Source organism: Centruroides vittatus, unplaced genomic scaffold (assembly GCF_030686945.1).
Source record: "Centruroides vittatus isolate TY-2023 unplaced genomic scaffold, ASM3068694v2 contig_2883, whole genome shotgun sequence".
Lineage (NCBI taxonomy): Eukaryota > Metazoa > Arthropoda > Arachnida > Scorpiones > Buthidae > Centruroides > Centruroides vittatus.
In genome coordinates, this window is record NW_027121836.1 from 178,016 (window position 1) to 205,105 (window position 27,090).

General features: G+C 29.8%; 2 protein-coding genes across 2 annotated transcripts; one reads left to right on the forward strand and one right to left on the reverse strand.

The window, feature by feature from the left end:
* Positions 1-23: 23 nt before the first annotated feature.
* On the forward strand, positions 24-11,909 carry Ufc1 (Ubiquitin-fold modifier conjugating enzyme 1). Its single transcript, XM_067266828.1, has 5 exons — positions 24-196; positions 7,284-7,415; positions 7,503-7,579; positions 7,650-7,740; positions 11,688-11,909. The coding sequence occupies exons 1-5, from the start codon at positions 74-76 to the stop codon at positions 11,763-11,765; spliced, it is 501 nt and encodes a 166-aa protein (XP_067122929.1). The 5' UTR covers positions 24-73; the 3' UTR covers positions 11,766-11,909.
* Positions 11,883-26,499, reverse strand: LOC136972266 (uncharacterized). The gene is made up of 6 exons (XM_067266827.1): positions 26,389-26,499; positions 22,605-22,826; positions 17,753-18,105; positions 14,783-14,850; positions 14,588-14,710; positions 11,883-11,994 (listed from the first exon to the last, which is right to left on the reverse strand). The coding sequence occupies exons 1-6, from the start codon at positions 26,410-26,412 to the stop codon at positions 11,960-11,962; spliced, it is 825 nt and encodes a 274-aa protein (XP_067122928.1). The 5' UTR covers positions 26,413-26,499; the 3' UTR covers positions 11,883-11,959.
* Between the last annotated feature and the right edge of the window lie 591 nt (positions 26,500-27,090).

Sequence of the window (27,090 nt, forward strand, 5' to 3'; positions counted from 1 at the left end):
GGTGGCGCTGCCACAAACGTGCCAAATTTTCACTGCCGTGTGGCACGTGGCGGGTTTTTGGCTATAAAACAAGATGGTTGACGAAGTAACGAAGAGAACTTTGAGTAGTTTACCGTTATTAAAAACGAAAGCTGGACCTAGAGATAAGGAACAATGGCCATCTAGACTAAAAGAAGAATATCAAGCGTTGATTAAAGTAAGTATTGTATTAATTTTAACTTTAAACAAAATTGATGGCGTATTTCAAGGCCACGTGGCATTTAAAAGCCAGGCAACTTTATTTCCCGTTAAACTTTTAACACAGAAAATATACAAATATTGCATCTGCAGTAATCTTATTGGTAATTATGGCGGAATTTGTACAAAGAATTGAACGATTTCAACATATTTTATTTGGAATAGATTTAACATATGGCTGTAGCTTTGATAAAGTTCCAACAACCTCATTCAGCGATACATTTGCACTAACAAATTATCTAAGAGTTCTTCCCTGAAATTTCTACCCAATTTGTATATGTAGGGTACATGTAAAACAACTGTGAAAGTTTACCTGACAGGATTGAGTCATATTGAGCACTAAAAACATAATTGATTGACATTTGCAGAGTGACTGAGAACACACTGCAAATGTCTAGGGTGTACTATAGATTACTCCCTATGGAATTTCAGGACTTTGATTATATGTTTGAACTCGGGACCGAGACGAGTTCAACGGTACCCTACTTTTGGACTGGAGACAAAAAAATAAAAAAGTTATCACACTTTTTAAGTTACCATAATTTTTTAATGCTCTCATCCAGACGGCACCGTAGTTGCTAGTATTGCCATCTTGCGGTAAAGTCTGCAAACCGTGACGTCGGACTACGGTCATCTCCCGGAGCGTTAAACACGCGATACGAGAGTGGAGAGAGCGACGCGACTTCCGATCATCGCACGATCGCCATTTCGATTAATGTTACTTATGGCAGCGAACATGGCGGCCCGACTGACCTCTCGTACGGGCGCCACCACACGCCGCCATGTGCTAAACTAGTGATCGATTCACAGTAGTTCTTGAACAAAGTAAAAAAAGGGGGGAAACGTCTACTAAAGGCAATTTTAACGGCAAGCAACGGGATTCCTGATTGCAATAGCGAGGCCGACTTAGCGGAGAGTGACGTGTGATCATCCCTATCATCGCGCGATCGCCGGAAAAAAGTATGATAACTTTTTTATTTTTCGTCTTCGGTCCAAAAGTAGAGTATCGTTGAACTCGTCTCGGTCCACTGAGTTCAGATATATACCCAAACACACGAAATTCCATAGGGAGTAATCTATAGTATACCCAATGTCTGTCCTATCAAACACATTGAAGCATATTGGCATCAATGGTTTCCACAAAGAGCTGGGGTAACATGTTCATGTCAGGAAACCGAGGAGAACTCACTTCAATAGTTGATGATCGCCAGCAGCATGGCCAATCCATCAGTGTGACAATTGTGTGTTTAAGTAGTCTTTCATTGTTGTTATAGTGAGTTGACTCCATTTACTTGATTGATGAATTTTTCAGTCCTGATCCACTTGTTGCATAAGTCACTTGGTCAATATGTCAAAGTATGTTGATCCATGAGAGTACTACCAGCAAAAAAGAAAGTTCTGTACAATTTTGAGTTGGAAACAGCAGAGAATGTCTCACAAATGAGTGAAGATTTTTGGTATCCCAAATTCACATGTTGTGCTTGTTTACCTTACTTCTAAGATGGAATGCAACTTTACCTTACTTCATCATTTAAATGCAACTTTCTACGAACCATCATATTTTATGAGCTCGACTCAGAACTGTAGGCAGTCAAGATAGTCAATCCTCTGCCTTTTAGTTAAGATGGCCATAACATTTAAAATTCAACTGGGGAGATTTCAAAATCAATGAAAATGAGGTCTAAAACTGATGAATATTGCTTATTTTTTAAAATTTACTTATTTATTGATCTGTAAATTGGTTATATTATATTGGTGTGTTAATAAAATTGCTATATTTAAAGATTGATTCTATTGGGTTATTCAGAAAGTAATTTCGTTTGTTTTTCATGGAAAAAAAAAAAAAAACAATTTTCTTATAATATATAAATATTTTATTGAATTATATATTGACCATTTTGGTCAAATACCTGTTGCCATATTTCTGATAGTAGCATGATTCTCACATTCATAAAAGTTTTGGTCTTTGCTTACAAAAAACTGATCCAAGTGATTTTTGACATCTTCATTTGAAGTAAATGTTTTATTGTTTTAAAAAATTTTGTAAAGACTGGAACAAGTAATAATCTGAGGGTCCAAGATCTGGCAAATATGGTGGGTGTGGTAGTACATCCCATCCAAGCTGTAACAGTTCTGACGAGTTAACAAACTTGTGTGAAATTTGACATTATCATGGTAAAACACTACACCTTTTTTGTTGATCAATTCTGACCTTTTCTGTTTGATGATATTACTCAATTTTTTTACTCGACGGCAGTACACTTTTGAATCAATTGTTAAATTGTCTGGTAAAAGCTGGAAAAAAAAAAATTCCTTAAAATCCCACCAAAGAGAAATGCTCTCTTTAAGAACATGTGAAACCCATATATCATAAATGGTTCAATTCAACAAATTTAATCTGTGATTTCACGTGTTGTTATTTGGCAGTTTGCTTCAATCAGTACCTTTTTATTTTGTTTTCATTGGCTTCAACTGGCCATCCAGAATGTGGTGCATCTTCAATATTGAAATTGCTGGAACAAAATTTTGTGAACCAGTTTTGGCACTGTCTCTCAATGCATCTTCTCCTTACATGTACTACAATTTTTTTTCTTGCTTGAACAACATTTTGATTTTTTGGTAATAAAAAAGCAAAATATGCCGAAAATGATGCTTTTGATTTTTCATATTTGATGGGACATTGAAAAAAAACAATTGCACGGAATCAAACAAAATTTTTTACAAATAAGCCTTAAAAATGTTAGCTGTCAAAATATATAATGAAAATGTGATTTAAATGAAAACTGGCTGGTAAAAATACAACTAATTCCTCTAGTAATAAAAAAATGAAATTACTTTCCGAACAACCCAATACAATGAAATTATTTAAAATAGACAAAATCGGAAAGATTGGGAGGCAATACCGGATGCAACAACTGTCGTTATGAAAAGGTTTTGCCTACTTAATGTCAATGATCATATCTAATGAATGTATGGCCTAGAACGAATCAGCAATCTTTCAGTGGTATTGTGTCAAACATAAGTTATAGTGTTATTCTGAGTGCCGACATGATTCTACCAAGTGTATTATATATCAGGGGTGGCCAGACTCTTTAGAACTTGAGCCATATATTGAAAACAGAATTCGTTGAAGAGCCACATATACATATATACATATTTTTCCACAGCAATTCATTTAAATATTTATTAAAAAAAACAACACTTTAGCTATTATTTCATTTTATATTATGTTCTATAATACAATATAATTTTTTTAATAATAAATAAATTATAATTGCCGTATTAAGTAGCATAATCTAAATTTAAAAACCAAAAAATTCTAAAACGTTTCCTAGTTTCAATTGTCAATAAGGAAATATAAATTTCAAAACTATTAACGTTATAGAAATTGTTATTCATACTTATATTCATTTTTAATGTTGATTTGGATATAAATAAGCATTATAATTATTTTTTTCTATTAATGTTTTTACTGTATTATGATATTTAATAAATATTACATTTATTTTTCAATAAATAATGTATAACGTTGCCATATTTTGACTTTTTTATTTCAAACAATATATTATTTATTTTATATTATCCAGGAATCATACATAAAAAATAATAAAAGCAAAATTAAAGTAAAACAAATTTGGTATAAATTTAAGTATCTTGCAGTGACCCACAAGTATACTAGAAAAGAGCCGCATGTGGCTCAAGAGCCACAGTTTGGCCACTGTGGTTATATATGTTATCAAAATTAGTCTGGTTGTGATGGACTTCAAAAATGTATAATTTTGAAGTTAAGTTGTTAATTGAATTATGTTCTTGCGTTTGAAGTGCTTGCATTACACATAACAGTAACGTAGCGAGGGGGTGCATCATGCACCGGGCGCCACTCTCAGAAGGGTGCCCAAATGGTCTCCAAGATGAACTATATGTGTTTCTGGAGGGAAAAGAGGGGCACCAATAAAGTGTCAGGCACCAGCTATGTTTGCTACGCCACTGACACATAAATGGCAACACAGAGTATGCGCTGTAATAGAAATATGCAAACGAGATTCATTTTTAATGTACAATGGCCTTCGCTGAACTATGACTTCCATTTAAATGTGTAATTAATAATTCAAATATAATTTTTATTACATTTCAGAGTGCAACTGAAAATCATTCTGTGCGCCACAGGTTGCCAATCCTTGGTCGAGAACAATACAACAATATTCAACTACACCTTTTACAATTCTCATTAGGTTTGTACAGTCATTCACCTTGAGACAAACACACAAATTTTGTGTGTTTGTTTCAAGTGATCAGTAACATGTGTCACTGATAATGGAAATTGACCAATTGGCAATGAGGATTATTTCTTCCTATTTTGATCATATGATATTAGCACACAGGTCACAGTAGTAAATGGAGTTTTATCTATTATTTTTATAAATATAATTATCATTTATACAGACATTATATTTGCAATAAATGATATTAAACAATACAGTTTTAAAATGAAAGTAATAATCTTGCCTATGTTTCAATAAAATAGGATTTAAGTATATATTTGATAGACTCAAAGGTAGTTTGCACCAGCTTTTCAATAAACAAGAGTTGTCAAAGAAAGTGTTGTTCCTAATGAGAACTCCATGGGGTTCAGTATCACATTTCTTGCCAATTGTTTGTTAAGTGACTTCACAACATACTCATTTTCCTTAACGACACTACTCGGTATCACCCCTTGGCCACCCTACTTTAGATAATGCAATCACTGGAGTTGATAAGGGTACATTCAGATGTTTCCGCAACAAGCTCTTGCAGCCACACAGCTTTTGCAGAACATCATTTCTTGGCTGGCTCTGACCATTAGACTTTTGTGGGCTGTGCTGAATTTGCTTCACCACCCTTATTAGACACCAGAGGATGACAAGAAGCTTTTCCTTACAAATGCAACTGGTTCTGTTAAATTGATCATACCATCTGAATATTGAGTTTTTGGCAAGGTGTACTTTACCAAATTGGGTGTGAAACTGCTGCTGGACCCTTGTTACTAACACGAAATTTTAGTATGCAAAGTGCTTTCTTCTGTCCAGTAGCTACCATATTGTAACAGTGTCACCTGATATCTGATGGTAGAATGATGAACTAATGTAGTCATTTGAGGAAAACTATGATGTCTTTCATTAGATTCCTGCTATGTTCAAAATATTCACAGAACATGTTCAACTTTTTTTTTACTAGCCCTGTACTATATCACTTTCGGGACAAAATATTATATAGAATTGCAATTGATTTTCCTTATCTGAATTAAAATATTTAACAAAAAGTTTTTACATATATAATAGATGAAAATGTTATTATTTATAAAAATATATATTTTTTTGCTAAAATTAATTTTTTGTTATAATTTATGATATATGAATTTTTTATTTATGACAAAAATTACATGTGCCATAAAATTGTTTACATCAAATGAAATTTTCTGTTGCAATATTTAGTTGCATGTATGAATTATACAGAACTGGATAAAAAAAATCTGTGAAAAGTTGTAAAAGAAAAAATTAACTAAACTTTTACTCAGCTTCATTATCTGTATGTAACTCATATATAATCACTATAAACTTAAATTAGAAATTGAATCTCTAACCATACATTTACCAATCTCTTTGGTTGCAAATTTTGTTGGTAAAACATTGTGGAGACAGGAGAATCTTGTTAACGTGGAAGTCTTTGTTCATTACATCAACATTGTCTGTATAACCTTCCCACAAATATGAAATTATATGATATACAATGGTTGTCACTAATATACAATCGTACAGTTTTATATTTGTAATTCTACTAAATAATATTGGATTGTCCTCTTGCTATATGTATTTAAGTGAGAGTTTGTTTTCTGGACTGTGATCAACGACTGGTCGTATTGGTCGTAATTTATATTGGTTAAAAGATGTTCATTATTTGAGTGAAAGAGGTTGGAACAGTGAAATTTTTCTTAATGGAATGTGGAGTCAGCGCCTTATTTATTGTCTAATTTGAGTTATAAAATAGTCATTTGCTGCACAATTTAGATTAAAAAGGTTTTCAATAAACTTAAATGATAAAATAATTAATGTCTTAGGTGATTCTGAACGTTCTTTTTGTGGAACAACAGTGATGGATATGAGAAAACACCTTCTTGATCCTTGCAACATTCTTTTGGGTGTTTGAGTTGCTATACTGCCATCTGATTTTTGTTAACAAATTTTATTCGGTGATAGTTTTGCCATACTTTGTATAAATTATATAATTTCTTTGTTCATGTATCAAACTTAAAATAACAATGTTCTTTAACCCTTTGTAATAACATCCGTTATATCAAATAATAAAGATTGATTGAATATATTTGTTAATTCTATCAATGTTCTGTGCTCGTGTACGAGAAAAATTTGAAAGTGTTGTATCTTTAGATTTCTGGTGTTCTGTTCGTCATATTGCCAGAAGAAAGACAGTCATAAACTATTGAAAATACTCGTGAATTAAACTTCTTTTTTCGTAATGCCATAGACAGTTGTTTGAATTATGTGGTTAGAAATTGCTTTAATATAAAAATTTACAAAAGGTAAGAATTTTACAAATTGCCTTGTAATAACTATTGTAAAGATAGTTTTGTGATAGTATGATATTTTATAATTCTGAATAAATTTTTTATGCCTAAATTTAAGCACAGCTACATGCATTAACAGTAATCTTGACAGGTTAGAAATTGGACAATTTAAATTAATTTCGTTCATAGTTTAGCAATTTGCTAATTTACTCTTTCTCATATTTTGTATGTTATGTACAGAAAACTTAGAACAACATTTTAAGTAGTAGTAATGTAATGTTTCAAAAAGTCATAAGTCTTGCATACCTTAATTCTTTGTTAATTTTCTTTTTAATTTGCATTGGCGAATGTTCTTCGATGATTAGACAGTCAATTTTGAGTTAGCATTAAGATAATTTAGATGATTTTTCCTAAAACATTATTTGTAATTTTAAACAGTTTTAACAGTTTAAACTAGTTTTAATTAATAATTTGCCGAATATTTCAGTATGTAGAGACCAACAAAGAAAAGGACAACGATTGGTTTCGGTTAGAATCGAATAAAGATGGAACCCGTTGGTTTGGAAAGTGCTGGTATATTCATGAACTTATGAAGTATGAATTTGATATAGAATTTGACGTAAGCTTATAAGTTTCTCATTATTATATATATTGATTAATATATTTTTTTAATTATGAAAATAATTTATTACAAATCCTGTTAAAGATTCCGGTAACGTATCCAACTACGGCACCAGAAATTGCTCTTCCCGAATTAGATGGTAAAACTGCCAAGATGTACAGGTAATTAATTTGAGATTCTGTTATCGAAATTCTGTTATCAAATTTATTTAATATATTTCACATATTACAGGGGTGGAAAAATATGCATGACAGATCACTTCAAACCATTGTGGGCTAGGAATGTTCCAAAATTTGGCATAGCTCATGCCATTGCTCTTGGTGTAAGTAATTTTTTTTTTTTTTTTATATTTAATATTGTTGATCTGTTTGATGAAACCGTGTCTTGTTCTATAATTTAGACTTAGTAAACACTAGTGTTGTGTGTTTTTTCCCAAAATGCAAAGAAGTCAACATCAACTGGAATGAATAAAGATATCTGATAGAAAACTTGCCAAGTGTCTTTGGGAAAACACACACAACACTAGTGTTTACTAAGTCTAAATTTAATATTGTATTAAGTTAGGTTTGTCAATTGAGTCATGGCAGCATGTGTAAACAAAGATTTATACAGGTTTCTACCTCTCCCTTACCTACTATGGATCAGCTAAGGGCATTGTTCTATGTTTTCCATGACTGTATCATTCTTTCTTTGTTGGTCTTCCTTGAATCTCTAACTTACAAATTTTAATATGTATAGTGTAATGATTTGTTTGGAATGAATTAAGGTGCAAAATTTAATGAATTTTTATGAAATAAGTATTAACATATATTATGCAATGAAAAATATAAAATTATTACTTTTTCAATATATTTTATGGAAATTAAATTATAATTTGTAATGATAATTTGTATGCATTGCATGAAAAAAATTAAATCTTCCTGTAAGTTTGAAGCCATCTTTCCATCATCAATGATTCATATGAAATACCTCTAAACAGACAGTTGTGAAAAGATTTAAAATGTTTGGTTAAGGAAAAACTAACGTATGTAAAACTGTTACCAATTATAATACTTCTACAATCAATAGGACCAATAGCCTACCAGGAATTCATTCAATCTCTGTTAAATATTCCAGCTATATTGTATATTACCAAATTGGTGTATGTTCTTCCAATTTCCATACTACTAAATCTTTATTCTAAAAGTGCACAAAATTGTTTGAAGGAAAAGTTTAATGTGTAGAAATCTTATTTTTATCATAATTCAGTTTTGCATATAGGTGCTTTCCTACTTATGAACAACTTAGATTTTGTCATAAGTCAAAAACTAACCCAGAAAGTAATTTTTACACAGAATAACCACTTTTTGTTAGTGTTTGATCCTTCAATGTACAGTGCAGTACTTAATAGAATGCATTATGCTTGTTTTTCTCACTCACTGCTACTTAGTGTTTCAAATGCAGTGTTTTTATTTTTTTTTACCTAATTCAGTTAATAATGTCCAGTTTAGTTTCTGTAGAAATGAAGCAACATAACACACGACTTGCATTGCTAGATTTACTATTATATTTTGGATGCATTTTTGAAGCACTAATTGCTAACGTTTATAAAAATGCAAACAATAGTGAAAAATGCCATTTCTCTAATGTTACAACTACAATCTCACGAGTGGCCTTAAAACCTCGGAATTCACACACACACAAAAAAAAAGAGATGGCAATATGCAATAGAAATAAATTTTTAATAAATAATTAATTTGGGTTTATTATATTATTTATTGCTGACCAAAAACTGACTTCAATGCCACCCCATAAACAGCAAGAGAACTTCAGAATCCACACACAATTTTTAAATTTCAGACATAGTGTCAAATTGTTTGTAAGTACAGGAGTACCTGTATAAGTTTTTAGCTTTACTAAAATGTATTATTGAGTGGCAAATGAGAAGAACTCGCTGCTGCAAGTAGCATCTGTTGACACAGACCCCAACCTAGCAGGGTTTTCATAACTGTTATGCACATGAAATGTCTGCCATCCTGTTCATTTGTGCATTGAGGAACTTCCAGATGCCTTGTTTTGGTCAGTCTGATTTGTTCTCACCATGATTCAATTCATATGATGTCTGGCTTATAGCAAATTCAATTTAGTCTTTTTAAAATTTCAAGTAATAATCTTGATTTGGACTTGGGCTGCCATGGAATGGTGTGCCAAGATATACATTTAATAACTTGAAATTTGAAAATAGCAATCTACAGCTAAAGTTGCAATAAGCTGTGATGAGGCCCATATTGAACTAATGGTTGGTATTTGACAGTTGTTGGTAAAAAATCAAAATAGTAAATAATACCAATTATGAGACCTACATCAACAAAATATATTTTTATATTATATTATTAGCTCATCATTGCTTATTAGTAAATTCCAATTGTATAATTTGTTTTCAGAAATATACAACTTACATTTGCTTGTATTAAACATTTATCTAAAATACTTACTGTTTTCATCACTGCACAATTGCATCATACAAATGTCCATCACAATTCTGCTGACCCTACAAACATACATGCTGCATAGTAATGAGTGTCAAAACACTGCTTAGATGCTTAATGAGGTTTCTAGCTAGTTGCTCAGATCTGAAGGAGAGTATTATTTTTTAAGTAATCGTTTACCCTTTTTGTAATGCAAATAATTTGATTTCTTTCTGATCTGTAGTTTTTTTTTTTTTTGATGCCCCCTTCTTCATTGCCGACATATTTGAAATACTGCTTGCCCCCACATTCCCAGAATTTCCTCTCTCAAAGTCAAAAAGCTGGATGTTTGGTTCCTGAGATTTCACCACAGGAACTGCTAGTAGTCACTTCAATGAAATTGTAAGATCCAAAATGTTAACAAGAAAAGTTTAAAAATTCAAAAACTTTATTCAATTAGAAAATGCTAGTACTGGACTTTTTTGTGTCAAACCTATTAACAACAAACAAAAATATGACTTAAAATTCAACAGGTACTCAGACCAGCATAAGCAAAGATGGTCTTGTTGGATCACTTTGACAATGTCCTTTCATACATTGAAGATTTGCATATTATACATGCTTACAAGAAATACATTTTTGCTTATGTCTTATGTCTACCAACATCCACTTACAGGAATAAATCCTAAGTAATCTGTTTATGAATGTGACTAATATTTTATTTGTTATTCAAATGAAAACTCTAGTTGGAAAGTGTTGAGATTTAACGTGTTATTTAGTTATAACTCGGCTCTATAACTATGAATCAAAAATTCTCTCTTGCTACCTCCCAGAAAATTTTGAAACCTGCTCTTTTCCCATAAAGAATTTTAAAGGTGATTACAAAGTCCAGGGTCCTAGCTCTCGCACATTTGAATGCATGATGTGCTTTATAATCATTTTCATATACTACCATAACCTGTTAATAAGACATGCATGCGTATCAACATTGGAAAAATATGTATACCGTATTTACTTGTATATAAGATGAGGTTTTTATTCATTTTCACTGCTTCAAATTCCTAGGTTGTCCTATATGCGCAAGTGAAAGATTCTTAGCGTTTTTGCAAATAAACAATGTATTTGCATTTTTTACCAGATGCTTACTTATGTTTTTAAATACAAGAGGTATTTTATCTGGGTCGTTTACTTCTGACAATACATAAGAACGATTCAAAGATGAATAGCAATAGGGAAAACAAAGCTTTTGAATTGAATTCCAGAATCACACGGCAGCTGGATATGTTTTATCCATTCCCACATGAAAACAGATGCTTATCCAGAAATTAGAATTCGGAGAAACTCATAAGTCTAATCGATGGAGAAGGGATTCGGGTGGCAAAAACAGTTCCCAATTGTCTAACTTTTAAGTGAACAAATTATGTTGTCGATTTTATAAGATTTTTCCTTAAAGTTTAAAATGCCCGTATTTTTTGCCACACAATGTGTGCATTTATGTTCATTTGATATTTTACTTGGGATTAAACGAAATAAAATTAGAATTGTATTAATAAATCTAATTTTCTTTATTTTGATCTTTAAAGTCACACCTCGTCCTATATGCGAGGTTGTCTTATATTGGAATAAATATGGTGTATGTGTAATATATATATATATATATATATATATAATAATTATTGTAAGAAAAGTGTATATAGGCTTTAGAAAGCTTACTACTATAAATTATTATTATTATAGTTAGTTGTAACTTTTTGTATATATTTATACATATTTATACATATATTTTACTTATACAAATATCGAATGATTTTATTTTTTACAGCTAGGTCCGTGGCTTGCAGTGGAAATTCCAGAAATGATATCACGGGGAGTTATTGTACATAAAGAGAGTACGGAATAACATCGTGTTTTTGAGAAAGATATTAATTAAAAACGAGATTTGTGCTTTTTGTATATACAAAATTTATTTGTGAATATTGAAAAACATTGAACATTATATATTTTATTTTTCAAAAGTTGTAATTAAACGTTTTAAAAATTTCAATTATTATTTTTTGTTCAATACAAATCATTTTTACTTTTTTTTATGTCTTATCACTTTTCTTCTGTAATCCAATCTGATTCTTCACCTAAAAATAAAATGAAACAAGTTTCTTTATGCATAAAACAGTATAATATGAATTCTTAATGATATATTTATCTAAACAAACAAGAATAAAATTTTATATTATTTGTTTTATGATGATGATTCAACTTTATATGTAAACAGAATATTTTAACTCAGCTGAAAAGTTCTAATAAATATTGTTAAAAATAGCAAAAAAAATTTTTTTGGAGCAATTACATATGCATTATTTAAACATTTTGCTCATCAGATTTACCATCAATTTTGGAAATGATAATGACAAATATATATATATATATAATTATTTTATTTATATGATTATCAAATCATCATCAGTAACAGTTTATATTAATGTTATAATGGGTGCACTGTATAGTAAAGCAGCTTTAATACATTTAGATAAGAAAATAATATTTCATTTGAAATGGCTTTTTTTACTGCAGGTTTACCACAGTCATAAACATTGCCTGATAAAGCAATTTTAATTTGAAAATTTCTTCATAAAATTCAATTGCTGATGACAAACTATTTTTCTTATTTCTTATGTAGCTCTTGAAAGCAACTTAAAAGTATGAGTGTCAAAGGCGATCTACTTTTGGACCAAATTATCTGGCAGTATTTTTTTTTTTAACTCTAGGCACTAAGAGGACTTCTTTTTAGCAAACCCATTATGGGTTTGGCCAGGCCCACAACGGGGCAGCCTAGTAGTGAGGGACAAGGGCCCGACATATCCAGACAACCACCCCAAAAAATTCCTGGGGATTTCTCGACCCATTTGGATTTGATCCCAAGTCTTCCAGAGTGGTAGGCTGCCATCTTGACCACTCGAGCCATTCGGCCGTCGTCTGGCAGTATTTAATGACAATTAAGTGCTTAACTTGTAAGAGGTATATTCTTTAGTGTAGGTATGACATTCTACACTTAAATTTCACCTTTACAACCTGATATTAAAGATAATTTCAAAAATTAATTCAACAACAATTAGTTTGGTCTTGTTATTAATATTGATGGTGATTATCTACATCTTGCCACCTTTGCTACAAACTTTCAATCCAATGAGCATAAAATGACTGGGATTTTTTTTTTGAAGAAAGTTTCTATTATTCTCATATGGATATTGGCAATATGATTCTGCAGGGCATGAAATAGTTGGTAGTCAGTTGACAACAAGTCTGGATTGTGGTAGATGAGGTAGAACCTCAACTCAGATTGGCCAGCTTTTCTAAGGTCATTTTTAGTGTGCTGGTGCATTGTGGTTGTATTGGACTTCATCCAAAAATTCAACTGTGAACAAATAATCTTGCTTTTCATAGCAACCCCTTGCCAAGAGCATGAAGGTGATTGGTAGTGGTTATATTGGAACACTCATGTTGTCAAGCTAATTTTCTGGTTGTCAACCATGGATTATTGTGTATCAGTTACAGGAGATCATCATCAATGGTGGAATTGCCACCCGAATGGGATTCATCTTGAAGTGAGAAGTCTCCATCCTTGAATTTCTTGAACCAATTGTAGCAGGTTGCCTGTTGACTGGTATACTCACCAAATGCCTTGCAGAAGATATTGTGAGCCTTCATTACATTGTGGCCACTTTTGAAGTGATGCAAAATAGCATGCAAACGTTGTTTTTTGAAAATTGTTCATATTGTCAGACATTAGCGAGGTTGAGGCCGAAGTTTTAAACACGAAAATGTGTACGTCGGACGTTCAGTGCCACTTTCCTGTAAGCCTAGAAGTTTGGCAATGATGTTTGGAAACTTCTAGGCTTACAGGAAAGTGGTGCTGAACGTCCAACATACACATTTTAGTGTTTAAAACTTCAGTCTCAACCTGGCTATTGCTGATGCACCTATTTCCAATGAAATATGTGATGAAATGCTCTCTTGTTATTCTACAACAGTATTTTGTTATTTGTAGAAAAAAAAAATGTCTAAATCTCATTTTTCCAACCTGATATAATTTATGACATTTGTTTTTTTGCAGTTACTCTTAGCTGTAAATATCAATAATTGTAAATAATATATAAAGTTTAATTTTAAAATATTTTAGTTTAAAATAATGCATATAAATTACAAACAGACTAGTGACACGTGTTTGTCATAATATCCAAATAAACAATTTTATGAGATATTGAGGATTAAATTTTGATTTCCACAGAACCAGAAAAAATAAGATACTTTAAAATTTAATTTATTTCTGATAGCACTAGACATTTTTTAACTGCACCATTTTTTCTCTAAATTTGTTTTCTACTCAAATATTTCATTTCAATGAGCGAGGTCAATTTATTGATCATTCATTTATGAAGAAGCTATTTTGTTTCTCTAAATATATTTCAATAAATATTTGCCTAGATGATGATTGGGGGAAAAAATCATTTGAAAATTGTTCACGTAAATGAACTTATTTGTTCGGATTAACAAGCTGGAATTACCACATTTACAAATTCTTGCGTATTTTATCCAGCATTAAACTAAAGAAATGAGAATTTAAATCATTAGTTTATTATTGGGAATACGAATTATGGCTTTTTGATTAACTAAATTAAGAACATTTTAATTGATTTTTGTTTTGTAAATTGGTTAGATCATCATTACCATTTAAATCAAATGAACAAATTTCCTCTTCCAACATAAGAGATTCTGAAATAGCCACTTCTGTATCGGTAGTTTGATCTTCGTCCAGAGGTGAAGAGTTTCCTTTTGCTGCAGTTTTCATTTCTTTAAAAGATTTATTATAAAATTAATTAGCCATTACATAGGTTTATGTAATGTTTATAAGCAGATTTTTACCAGAGACATCTAAGTCTTGCTCTTTTTGTATAAGAAAATCAATTTCTCCATCATCATCTGGATATCTCCTGTTTATAAAAATATAAATTATGTATTTTTAATTAAGTTATAAATAGTATTTTAAAGCTACTTTTTTAAATATATACATTTGAGGAAAATATTAATAAAATTTAAAATTCATACACAGTGAAACCTTGTCATTTTCATTAGAAAACCTAATCAAAAACAAAAAAAAAATATCGATACTTTCTTAAAGGCCTATGCAGGTATCCCTTGATGCTACCACATAAATTAAAATTGCATTAATCAAGTACGGTGGTACCTCGGTACTCAAATGAACAACCACCACCCGCTAGAACAAATATTTTTATTTTAGTGAATTTGCTAGTTTTGTTGAGAAAAATATATATATGTTAAGTAAAGACAGCTGTTAAAGTCGCATTAATTAAAACTTCTGCCGCATATCAAAATAATTTTGGAAATCAATTTCACAAGTTAATCAAATCCTGCCTTAAGCAAGGGATACCTATACTAAATCAAAAAACATCTTCTGGGTTATAGTGATATTTTTTCTACTGTCAAATTTGTTAATGCAAATTAAGTTCAATCTGCATTAATGAATGTTTTTAAAAGATGTAAAGTTTTTATTTAGAAGTACTTTTCAAGTTATATAAATGTTGAAAGTTTATTGTTTGTTTACTTGGTTGTTTTTGTATGCTCACAATACCAAAAGAAATCTCGGACTCAAATGCATGAAGTGCTTTGGTAAAACAGCACTGGTTTGAGCTTGGTTTCATCATCATTAGCACCACCTTGCCTCTTGTCTTACTTTTACTTTCCACCTCACAATACATTTCTTCCACACACAGCACATTATATGTTGCAAGCTCATGGGTCCATGGATACATAGGGTTAAAGACTATATATTTGAGTTTTAGAATTTCTCAGAAAATTTAAACATAAAATGAGTTTTAAAAATAGTTTTTTTAATGATAAATTTGAAATATGTTAAGATAAACATTATCAAGAACTTTTTTGAATTATGGGTTACAATTATAATTTGAAAATTTACCTCTCCTATTATTTTTAATTATGAGAAATATAAAGAATATGATATATATGAATAGTTTTGACATTCCATTCTGAGATAATGGAATTTTAAGATTAATGTTAACAAAACAACATGGTTAAAGTTTCATTTAATATAATGATTATTGTTTTATGCAAATATAAAAGAAAATGAAATGATTAATAATTATTTTATTAATTATTTCTTTTCCTTATACAATAATGTCCATAGACATTTGATTTCCATCCCTCATTTTAACACTTACACCCACATTAAAAACTATACAAATGATTCAACAATAATTATTGATAAAATAAAAAAGTATTTATCATATGTATATTCTTATTTACTTTGTACATAACTAATTATAATTAAAACCTAGTTTGCTAATATCTATTATTTTTACCATTAAAAAATAAAAGTAAATTATACTAGACAAACATTTATAAGAATTAAAACATGAATAAAAGAGATTTAAAAAATGATAATTAAGATAAAAAAATGGAAATGTGATGCAAGTTATAGATAATAAAAAATTATTAGTTATTGATTGGGCTACAATTTTTTCAAATTGCAGCCCAATTGATAACCTATGTTGTAGACCTATAAATTTCCACTTTCATCTGTCTGTCCTTAATCTTGAGTTGTGCTGGTCATCTATCTAAATCTGCTCTCAATTGCTAAAGGAAAAATATGATGTACAGGGACAAGACACTACTAATTTGTAAGTAGAGAGCATATATTTAAATTAATTAAAAAAAATATATAATTAAAAATTGCAGCCCAGCATTGTGACAATGGTACAATAAATATTTGCTCATTTGTATATAAAATTTGTTTGCAGGTCCTTTAAAAATAATATAATCTGTATCCAATGTTGGTTCTATTAATTTTGAGCTTTTGGCTATACGATAAAAGATTGATCTATGGGAAATGGATAAACGACAATATGGAGTATGTATACAAGCATCGTTACGGGTTCTTTTATTGGGGACTCTCAGACTAAGCCAATAGTTATTTATAATACCATCGTAAAATTTAAGACGAAGTAATTAGTCAAAATATTCTACATGTTTTATTGGGTCAGGTAATCCAAGCTGAATTCTTGCTATAACAGGATTATTAGTATATGGTAGGTTACTAAGTTTATTTAGAAGAAAATAAACCTTTTGAATTTCATTAATGACTTTATTTAAACGGGATGAAGCTGTTGTTGACCAGACTGGCAAACAGTAGTTACATATGGATTAGAAATTTGTCAAATAAAGAGCTCTTAACACTGACCCAAATGATATATACCTAGAAAAGCACCACAAAATTCCACATTTGATTGACGAGGATTTTACTATCTTCTGAATGTGCTTCTAAAAAGTTAATTTGTCATCAAAAACAATCCCCAGATCACTACATGCTTAAAATGCTTAAGGCTTACCAGGCTTAAAATGCATAGTAATGGTGAAAAAATAAATAAAATGGTATCATTTTAATTTATAGGTTTTTGCTTCCAATTTTTCAGTTGTTTCTTCTTTCTTAACAAATAGAAATAAGCCATAAATCAAAAATGGTTATAGTCGGAATATATCACTTAAAGAAGAAATAAAGTTCAGTTTCCTGTAGATTATTATTATTATTATGAATATGATAACTGCACTGAATAGATACTAACAGAAAAAATATCTAGTTTAGCAATCAGACTTGCTATGTGGTAACTTGTTTTTCTCTATTAATATGGTAATACGATAGTTTGCTATTTATTTTTATACACTTTATTAATTAATAATCACTTACCACATAAAGATCTTGCATGGTATTTTATGAAATTTTCTGTTTGTATAATTTTTAACATAATCTGATAGACATAATTTTATTTTAAATTTTTATTTAAAAATAAAATACCTTACCTTCTCTGTTCTAATGGTATCATTTCTCTTCGTACTTTGTAATCTGCCAAGCTGGATATAAAATCTTCTGACAAAATAAAGTTCATACATTTATCTGTTACTTCTTTATGTATATTTGTTACATTTTCACTAAATTCTTTTATATTTCCAAGATTGTCTACTGCTACATCATTAGCTGCTAATACAAGACTGTCATTCAAACAGTCAGCAACTGGTTTCAGATGTGCCAAACAGGCTATATCAGTCATTAATTTTAGTTCTATTCTCACTTCTTCATCTGCTAATGTGGTAATTGTATCAGCAAGAACATAATTTCGATATCTTTCCATAGCTTCTTCTTCTACCATTTGTACCTGTTATCAATCAAATACTAAAATTATTTCAAATCTTAGAAAATAATACATCAAGATAGCTTAATACATAAAAAATGCTTTATATATATAAAAAGTTTGTCCAATAAGTATTGGGACTGAAACCATAAAAAGGAATTTCTTGAAGATATATGTACAGTGAGTTAATAATCTTCAAAATATGACCCTCCTGCACCAATACACCGCTGCCAGTGCTTTTTCCATTCCAGTCTTCATATGTCCCCTGGAAGTTGGCAACTGCAAGGCTGTTCAGACATCCCATTGAAGCCGCTCGGACCACCTAAATCGTCCTGAAACAATGTCTCATCACCGGTTATCACTCTGGCCAAAAGATTTGGATCAGCCTCCAAATCTTTTGGCCAGAGTGTTCCAAATCTCCAAATGTTCCAACAGTTCATGACAAATTGTCACATGGGGTTCCTTCTGCTCATCTGACAAAACTTTCGACATGAATTTCGCACACACCTGCATTTGCAAATCATTAGTCACATTTGAATGCATAAAGGATTTTGCTAAATTTAACTCTTGTGCTATCAAACAAACACCTGGCAAACAGAGTTCTTCTGACAAAATAAAGTTATTTTCCTATGCATAATCTGTAAAAATTGCCAGGATGAATTGTCTGCACCTGATTTCAAACTGACTTTAAAATCACAGATAATTCATGGGTTATATGCAGGAAATTACTTTAGAAAATTTATTTGCCATAAGTTTTTTAATATATTTTTCACAATAATAAATAATTGAAAATGAATTATGATGACTGAAAATGCAAAATGACTTTTCCATATTTTTGCATTGAAATTTTTAGAGATCTATCTTTCAGTTTTAAATGCACAATGTTTTATAGTTAAATGTAATAGTTAACAATAGTAATAATGATATATATTTTAATTAATCTAAAACATTTAAATATGTAAGAATTATACAGCATATATTGGGTTGTTCGGAAAGTTCGTAGCGATTTTTAAGAGAAATAAAAGAAATTGTTTTAATACTAAAAATATACTTTTATTCCATTATGTATGCACCATTGCTTTTAATGACGTGTTGCCATCTATGGGGCAGCTTCATGATACCCTCTTCGTAGAACTTTCCAGTTTTTTCCGTGAAAAACTGATCCACGTGGTTTTTGCAAGCTTCCAAAGTATCAAAGTTTTTATCATGAAGGGAATTTTGTAGAGAACGGAACAAATGGTAGTCCGACGGGGCAAGGTCAGGTGAGTAAGGGGGGTGGGGTAAAACATCCCAGCCTAGTTCCAATAATTTTTGGCGTGTTCGTAAAGACGTGTGAGGTCTGGCATTATCTTGGTGAAACACAATGCCTTTTCTATTGGCCAGTTCCGGACGTTTTTCTTTAATTGCCATGTTCAGCTTATCCAATTGGGAACAATACTTATCAGAATCAATTGTTTGATTCTGTGGAAGCAGCTCGTAGTACAGGATTCCTTTCCAATCCCACCAGACAGTGAGCATGACCTTCTTTGGAGTTTTTAATGGTGATTCATTTTTCTTACCCCACGATCATTTTCGGCTGATGTTGTTATAAATGATCCACTTTTCATCACCTGTCACTAAACGCTTCAGAAAAGGATCATTTTCATTTCGTCTTTCAAGAGAATCACAAATGGAGATGCGATCCAGTAAGTTTTTTTCCGTTAAGTCATGAGGTATCCAAATGTCATAACGATTCACATATCCGAGCTTCTTTAGATGTTGAAATACAGTACTGTTTGATGACTTCACTATGTCTGCAATCTCTCGAGTTGTGTAATGAGGGTTTTCATCCAATAATGCTTTGATTTGGTCCTCTTCAATAACAGGAGGTCTTCCTGAGCGAGGAGCATCTTCAAGGCTGAAATTACCCGTTTTAAATTTTGCAAACCACTTTCGAACAGTTGATTCTGATACAGCACTCCCACCATAAACATCACATATCTTTTTTGCTGTTTGTACAGCATTTTTGCCTTTACGAAAAAAGAAAAGAAACAAGTGTCGATAATGCACGTTGTTCGCATCCATTTTTGCAATGAGCCAAATTAAACGCTATTTGAATAATCTTATCGTAATATTCATTGGTTTGTACAATTCTAATCATTTTTGCGTCAATCGGTGTCTCAACTGTCGGCTATCAAAAATCGCTACAAACTTTCCGAACAACCCAATAATTGTTTTAATATCATGATTGTTTAAAATTGTTTAAACTATTTTTATGTTTTGCTCAGAAAGCTTGCAGGGAGGTTAAAAGTCTACACAATTATTATGCCTTTGTGTCCTTTATAATAACTGAAATTTATCTTTGTATACTAGTACATTTATCAATTAACAGGACTTATTATACTGGAATATTATGGATGCAGATACATAGTCATACTGATCAGAAATAATATCTGCATCCATAATATTCCAGTATAATAAGTCCTGTTAATTGATAAATGTACTAGTATACAAAGATAAATTTCATCAAAAGTCTACACAGCTCATTGTCTATGTTTGTTTGGCCTTGAATTTTTGAGCCCACTTGCATGCAAGCTTTTTATAATGACATGCACAACTCTCCACATTGTGCATATATCCAGTGATGGATCTTACTAGGCCTAATGCTTTCAGCTGTCAAAAATCAATCATCATCTTGCTGTTTGATGTGGGCAATGACATTTTGTAAACTGTGTAGTAGACACAATGCCCCCTGGCAGAACAACTGTTGGTGCAAAGTTGCATTACTGTATTTTTTAATTTTATTAGTCTCAATCTTGTATACTTTGTTATTTTTCTTTAGCAGTGCTACTAACCTCGTTTAATGAGCTTGTCTCTTATATACAGGGTGTCCACTTAAATATCTGTCCAGGGGCAAATAAGTGCCATAATGATGATAATGCATTCAGTAAGATAAATGAATCATTCAACAAAGGGACATGACAATTGCATGATAATTCAATGGAAATACAGTAGAGCGTCGTTTATCCGAATCAATTGGGGACTGGGGTTGTTTGGATAACTTATTTTTCGGATAACCAATTACGTACGAAAAAATATATTAACAACCTATCCAATGTTGAAATTTTTCTCCGTTGCGTGTTGCTTTGTGTTGAATTTTTGTACATTTTAAGCCTAACGAAAATTTTTATAATAAAAATCGTGGCTATTGTATTGTTAAAAATTATTTCTTTATTTTGTACAAACAAAATAAATATATTGAAAAATATAAAAACAAAAAAATTATACTTTAGAAGTTAATTTAGTATCAAAAATGTTCAACACAGTCCGACTGAAAAGCTTTTGGTTAACCGACGTTTCGGTTGATCGGCTTTCAGATAAATGACGCTCTACTGTATGTAAATTTTTCAAACATCAGACCAAGATGCAAATCAAAAAAACAATCTTGGCAAATGTTGCAACACAATGCCAATGTCTCTTTAAGAACTAACATGATTCAGCCTGCTAGGTGATAGTGTGCAAAAGCAAGGCCTTATACTCAAGAAAAATTCTCCAACAAAATAAAGTTCACTTTTTTTTGTATCAATTTCTGCAATGTTGTCTTTATCTTTTCAGTCAGAGATTATTTGTATGCTATTCTAAATCATCTTAAATTGATTCCCTTTGGTTATTTTAGTACTGGAACAAGTATACACCACATACATAAACATCTGTCCAACATTAATTTAGTGTAAGTGGACACCCTTTATATCATAAAATGTATTTATTCAAACAATTTTAAATGGAAATTTTTTAAGTTAATTTTAAATATTTAAATTCTTAGTTTTTTTAGAGTATTCTAACCTGTATAGAAACTAAACAGTGCATTTTATTTGTATAATTACTTTATAATTGGCTTTATAAATATTTATTTAATATATAATTAAGTAAATATTTATAAAGCCAATTAAAAAGATATTTTACTATATATCTTATAAAATGTTTAAAATATATTTTGAATTATTTTTATAAATATTTAAATATGCATTAATTATATTGATGATAATATCCCACATTTTTTATTTATATAAAGATTCATACTGCATTATTATAGAACAGTCCATCTAATAGAATGGTTAAAGGACTGCCTTGAAACTGAATGAAATTTGAATTAGAGGAAAATATGCTGCTCGCTTAAAGAAACCTAAAAATTAAAATTTATTCTAGAAATATTTTCAGCCTGCAGTTTGGCCAGTCATAGTTAGCTGATGCTGACCAAACTGTAGACCAAAACATTTCTTGAATAAATTCTAATTTACTTTGAAATGATTTTAAAAAAACCATCATTAAAGCTGTTCTTTAAGAATTTTGTTATAACAAAATTAGAATAAATATTACTTTCTTTTGAAAATGATAAATATAAATAAATGAAATGGTTATTTTATATTATAAAACATAATGGAAAGTGATTTTTAACTCTAGAATTTACTTAAAAAATTAATAATTACACACACATACACACACACACATATAATATATATATATATATATGTATTTCAACTCACATCGCTAACAATTTGGTCTTCCAATTCACGAAATTGTGTTTCAGTATGCCTCCTCCACATTTCTTCTGCCTCTCTTAATTCTCTCTGTTGTTTGACACGAGCAGCAATGAGACAAACAAATTCTTCTTGTTGTAATCGTTGATGTTCTCTACTTAACAGACCCAACATAGAAGAAACAACATTTCCTTCCCATTCATCAATAATTTCATTCATAATCTGTTCCTATAAAATTTTAGTATAAATTCTTTTATTTTTTAAGAATAAGAAAATTTAAAAAATTATATTATGGAAATATATTTTTGAAAAAGCAATTAAGAAATAATATAATAATAAAGTATAAAAGTTTTAAATAGCATAAATAAATAACTTTTACAAAGTAATAAATTATTTAAACTGATTCAAAATTTAGTTGATATTTTATATGAATTATATAAAGTCATTTTTGATTTAGTATATTAAACAGAAGTTAAATAATTTAGATTTTCTGCCAATTTCATAAATACTTCAGAATTTTTCATAAACATGAGAATCAATTAATATGGATAACTGAAAAATGCAACAAACAAAAATATTTTAATAGAAAAAAAAATCACATCTTCTAAAAAGCATTATTTTAAATACTTTCAGATTAGAAATATATTTTTCATTAAATAAAAAAATACTGTACAGTATGACCCTGATTTATGAGAATTTGATACAAGAAGCTGCTTTGTTTTATCCCTCTTTCCCATTTATGAGACAAAATGTTTGACGCACTTGCTGGCATTTATATTAGAACAAAATATTTTAATCACAAGTGCAATAAGATTGCAATCTCTGCCCACTCAGATTAGAAACCTCATAGGTTCCAGTCTCCATTTTTTGTTTCATTCACACTGTATTTTTTGTTAGGGATAGTGCCATTTATTCTTATTTATTACTGGACAATTAGACCAATATTTTTTACTTCTGTTAAATATATCAGAACAATTTTCCTATATTTGAAATTCCAATAATCAATAGATTAATAACATATGTCCCTTAGCATTTTAAGTTTCTTGACAAATTATTTTTAATTCCACAATAGTTTTTTCAACTGGAAATTTGAAAAAACAATCCTTTGTTGCATTCAGCTTCATCAGTTAAACTTCATGAGGTCTAAAATTTTATAATTAATAATTCTGTTTCTACTATTTCATCTACTTCTGGAACAATAATTTGTACTGAACAAAACATGTGAAAATGTTAGTAATGACATTATATAATTTATTTGACGTGTGATTTTTTTATATAATGATATTTAATAAAAAATGTACATAATTCTAATTAAAATTAGATTTAATTATAAAAATATTTCATAATTGACTAATCTCTCATTTTCTTAGGAGAATTTATGAAAGAAAATAACAAAGGTGCATGAAATACAAATTTAGTTAGTACAGCATTTCGTTTTAATTATCTTCTATTAGTAAATGGCTGATAAACAAAGCAATCTTTGTCAAAATGCACAGAACAAATTTGTGTTACCTTTAGGTTTAAAATCTTTCATTTTTATTAACCGTTCCTTCATTAAAGTAGGTTTATTGTGAGGAAATTATGTAATGATATTCCTTTATCTATATATTCCTTCTTTGTATTATCAAGAAGTGAAAGGATGTCAGAATTTGAATATACAATTCAAATGCACAACTTGACAGGCATTTTCAGTTGTTATTAAGTGTGTTTTGAGTAAAGTGAATAACTAACTGTGAATAACAACTAGTGATGGGATGATACACGATACCAAAATTTTTCCTGATTCTGATTCAATTCATCAGTTTTTATTTTCGAAAGGTGAGAGTATAATAGCAAAGATAGAGAGTGGGCAGAAGATGTCTGATGTTGCTGGGCAGTAGGACTTGAACAGGTCTACAGTAGGCCACAGTTCAATCTTATCTAAGAAAGATATTGTATAATCAAGAAGACTCAAACAGATTAAGGAGTAACAAAAATCACATCTGAGAAAGATTTGAAGAGCTCATAATGGAATCTGAAACTGATCTGACAACAGAAGAACACCAAGAACTCTTGAATAAAGAACACCAAGAAACTCGGCGAGATGTTTTCTTCTGAAAAAGAGGATTAATGCCGATATCTGCTCTGAAACATCTTTTGAAGATGTGAGAAGGATGTCAGAACAGCAATCTTAGAATAGCATCCAAGTTGAGGTTAATAGGCTTGGGGATCTCTACAATTACAATGCTATTAATTACTTCTGGAAAATCCTGAAGAGAGAAAAGCAATCAACATTAGACATTCTTCAGAATTCTATTTAACCCCACAAACAGAAAAAACATGACTAATAAAAATGCAAGACTGTGTATATAAGTATTTTTATTATTACATATACAAGTAACCCCCATATAACATGGGAGTTATGTTCCAAAAAATTGCCATGTTATGCGAATCTGTGTTATACGAAACAAAGAACTAGTATGAAAAGGGGGGATAGGTTTCAAAACTTAAAAACACGCTATTATATTTTCATAATTAAGATAAATATCTTTATTAAAATTTTCTTAAGAAGTGATACATATTAGTATAAATTAAACAATGTTTTTGTCGTCATCACTAAGCACTATTAACTGAAAATTTTTAATCTACATAGCCAAAAAAGAGACACAGTTAAAGTCTTAAAGTATACTTGTAAAGGTGTGGATTGTCCCAATGGTCGGAGGTGCGGTTCAATGCCTAAGAAATTACCTAGAAATAATTTATATGGCAAAACAACGTTTGCCAGGTCAGCTAGTAATAATATAAATTAAACAACACCAAAAGCAGAAGCGTCGAGATCTGGCAACACTGAAACAAGTTTTGAGAAGGACCACGTGTATCGACAGAAGGCGGGAAAAGAAAATTTACATACTGTACTTAAGTACTAATAGTTCACAAAAATTATGCAGGAAAATCTGATAGTACGTACGCACTTGAATGAAAAATGTCAGATGAGGTATCTTTTGCACTTAAAAGTGTTATCATGTTTATTGAACTGTTGTACAGGATTTATCTAATTTCAAATTAGATAAAGTTAGCTTTTAATGGTTTTTATTACATTTCATGTTGTACGAGGGTTTTACCCAATTCTAGAACCGTGTTAGAGTGAATCCGTGCTATAGAAATGCCATGTTATACGGGGGTTACCTGTAAATAAATCTAGTAAGAAAGTATATATATATTTTTTGGAGTCTCCAGAACCTATGATAAATCGATCCCAGATCTCTGGGAAATAAATAATCATATGATAATATGATCATGAGATTAGAAATTAATTTTTCATGAGCCAATTTATCTCTTATAACATTTATTGAAAAATAGATCAAATATTTAAATGAATAAACAATTTACAATCCACTTTTTGGAAAATATTTTTAATTTCACAAAATATTTCTAGTCTCAAAGAAAATTTTACATATTAAAATTTATTTTTTATATATTTTTTGTTTGTTTACTACTTATTTACTAAATCCTCTTTATTGAAAATTATAGAGAAAAATATTTAAAATAGCAAAATAATATTATTATTATAAGTTCTATCTTTCAATTTTATTCAAGTATTTATTAAATACAAAAATCATCTCAAGATTTCCATAATATCATTATAAAATATCAATACCAAATTTTGAATCACTGAGTTATTAACAAAAAAATCTTCACAAAGACTTTATTTTAGTAGTAAACTCTAAAACTTATAGAATGTTCTTTTGTTAAAATTTTACTTTAATACATGTTATCATGCAAAAATATTTTTTCTTTCATAAGATACTACCTGATTTTGATGAGTCCACCACATTCCTTACAACCCAAGGATAATCATTTTGTCCATATATTTCTCTATATGCAATTAACATAATAACTATTATATAAAATACACTATTATTATAATTATTGCATTAATAATAATAATTATACACAAAGTTTATCAATTAGTTTTTGCAAAGGTGTCCAATAAATATATATAGATGTAAAATATCAATAGTTTTTTAATCAAAATTTAATAAAAAATAGAAATAGTCATTATTGATACATAATTAATAAATTCATGAATTTGTACATAAAATACTTTCATGAAAATTCCACTATTTAAACTAGTATTATTGCAATCTGTAAAACTCATCTCATTCCACATTAAGTCGAGTTTGCAGGACTCTACTGTATTTATATATTTAATGATAAGCACAGAACTTGACAATACCAAAATATTTATGTAGACACAAAATGTAATTAAAGAAAAGTTTAAGTTGTCAAATGCTTTTGTTTTTCATCATTATAATATTTTAGAATTTTACAGTAAAACACTCGTACGTTAATTCAAATTCATGGAAATAAAATATAATTTTTTTGAAATAAATTTATAATGTTTTAATATATAATTAAGAATACTCTAAAGCAAACTTAATGATCTTTTTAATAGTTGCAGAATATAAATTGTATTTTATGTATAATGTATAAGAATATTTTCATACAAATT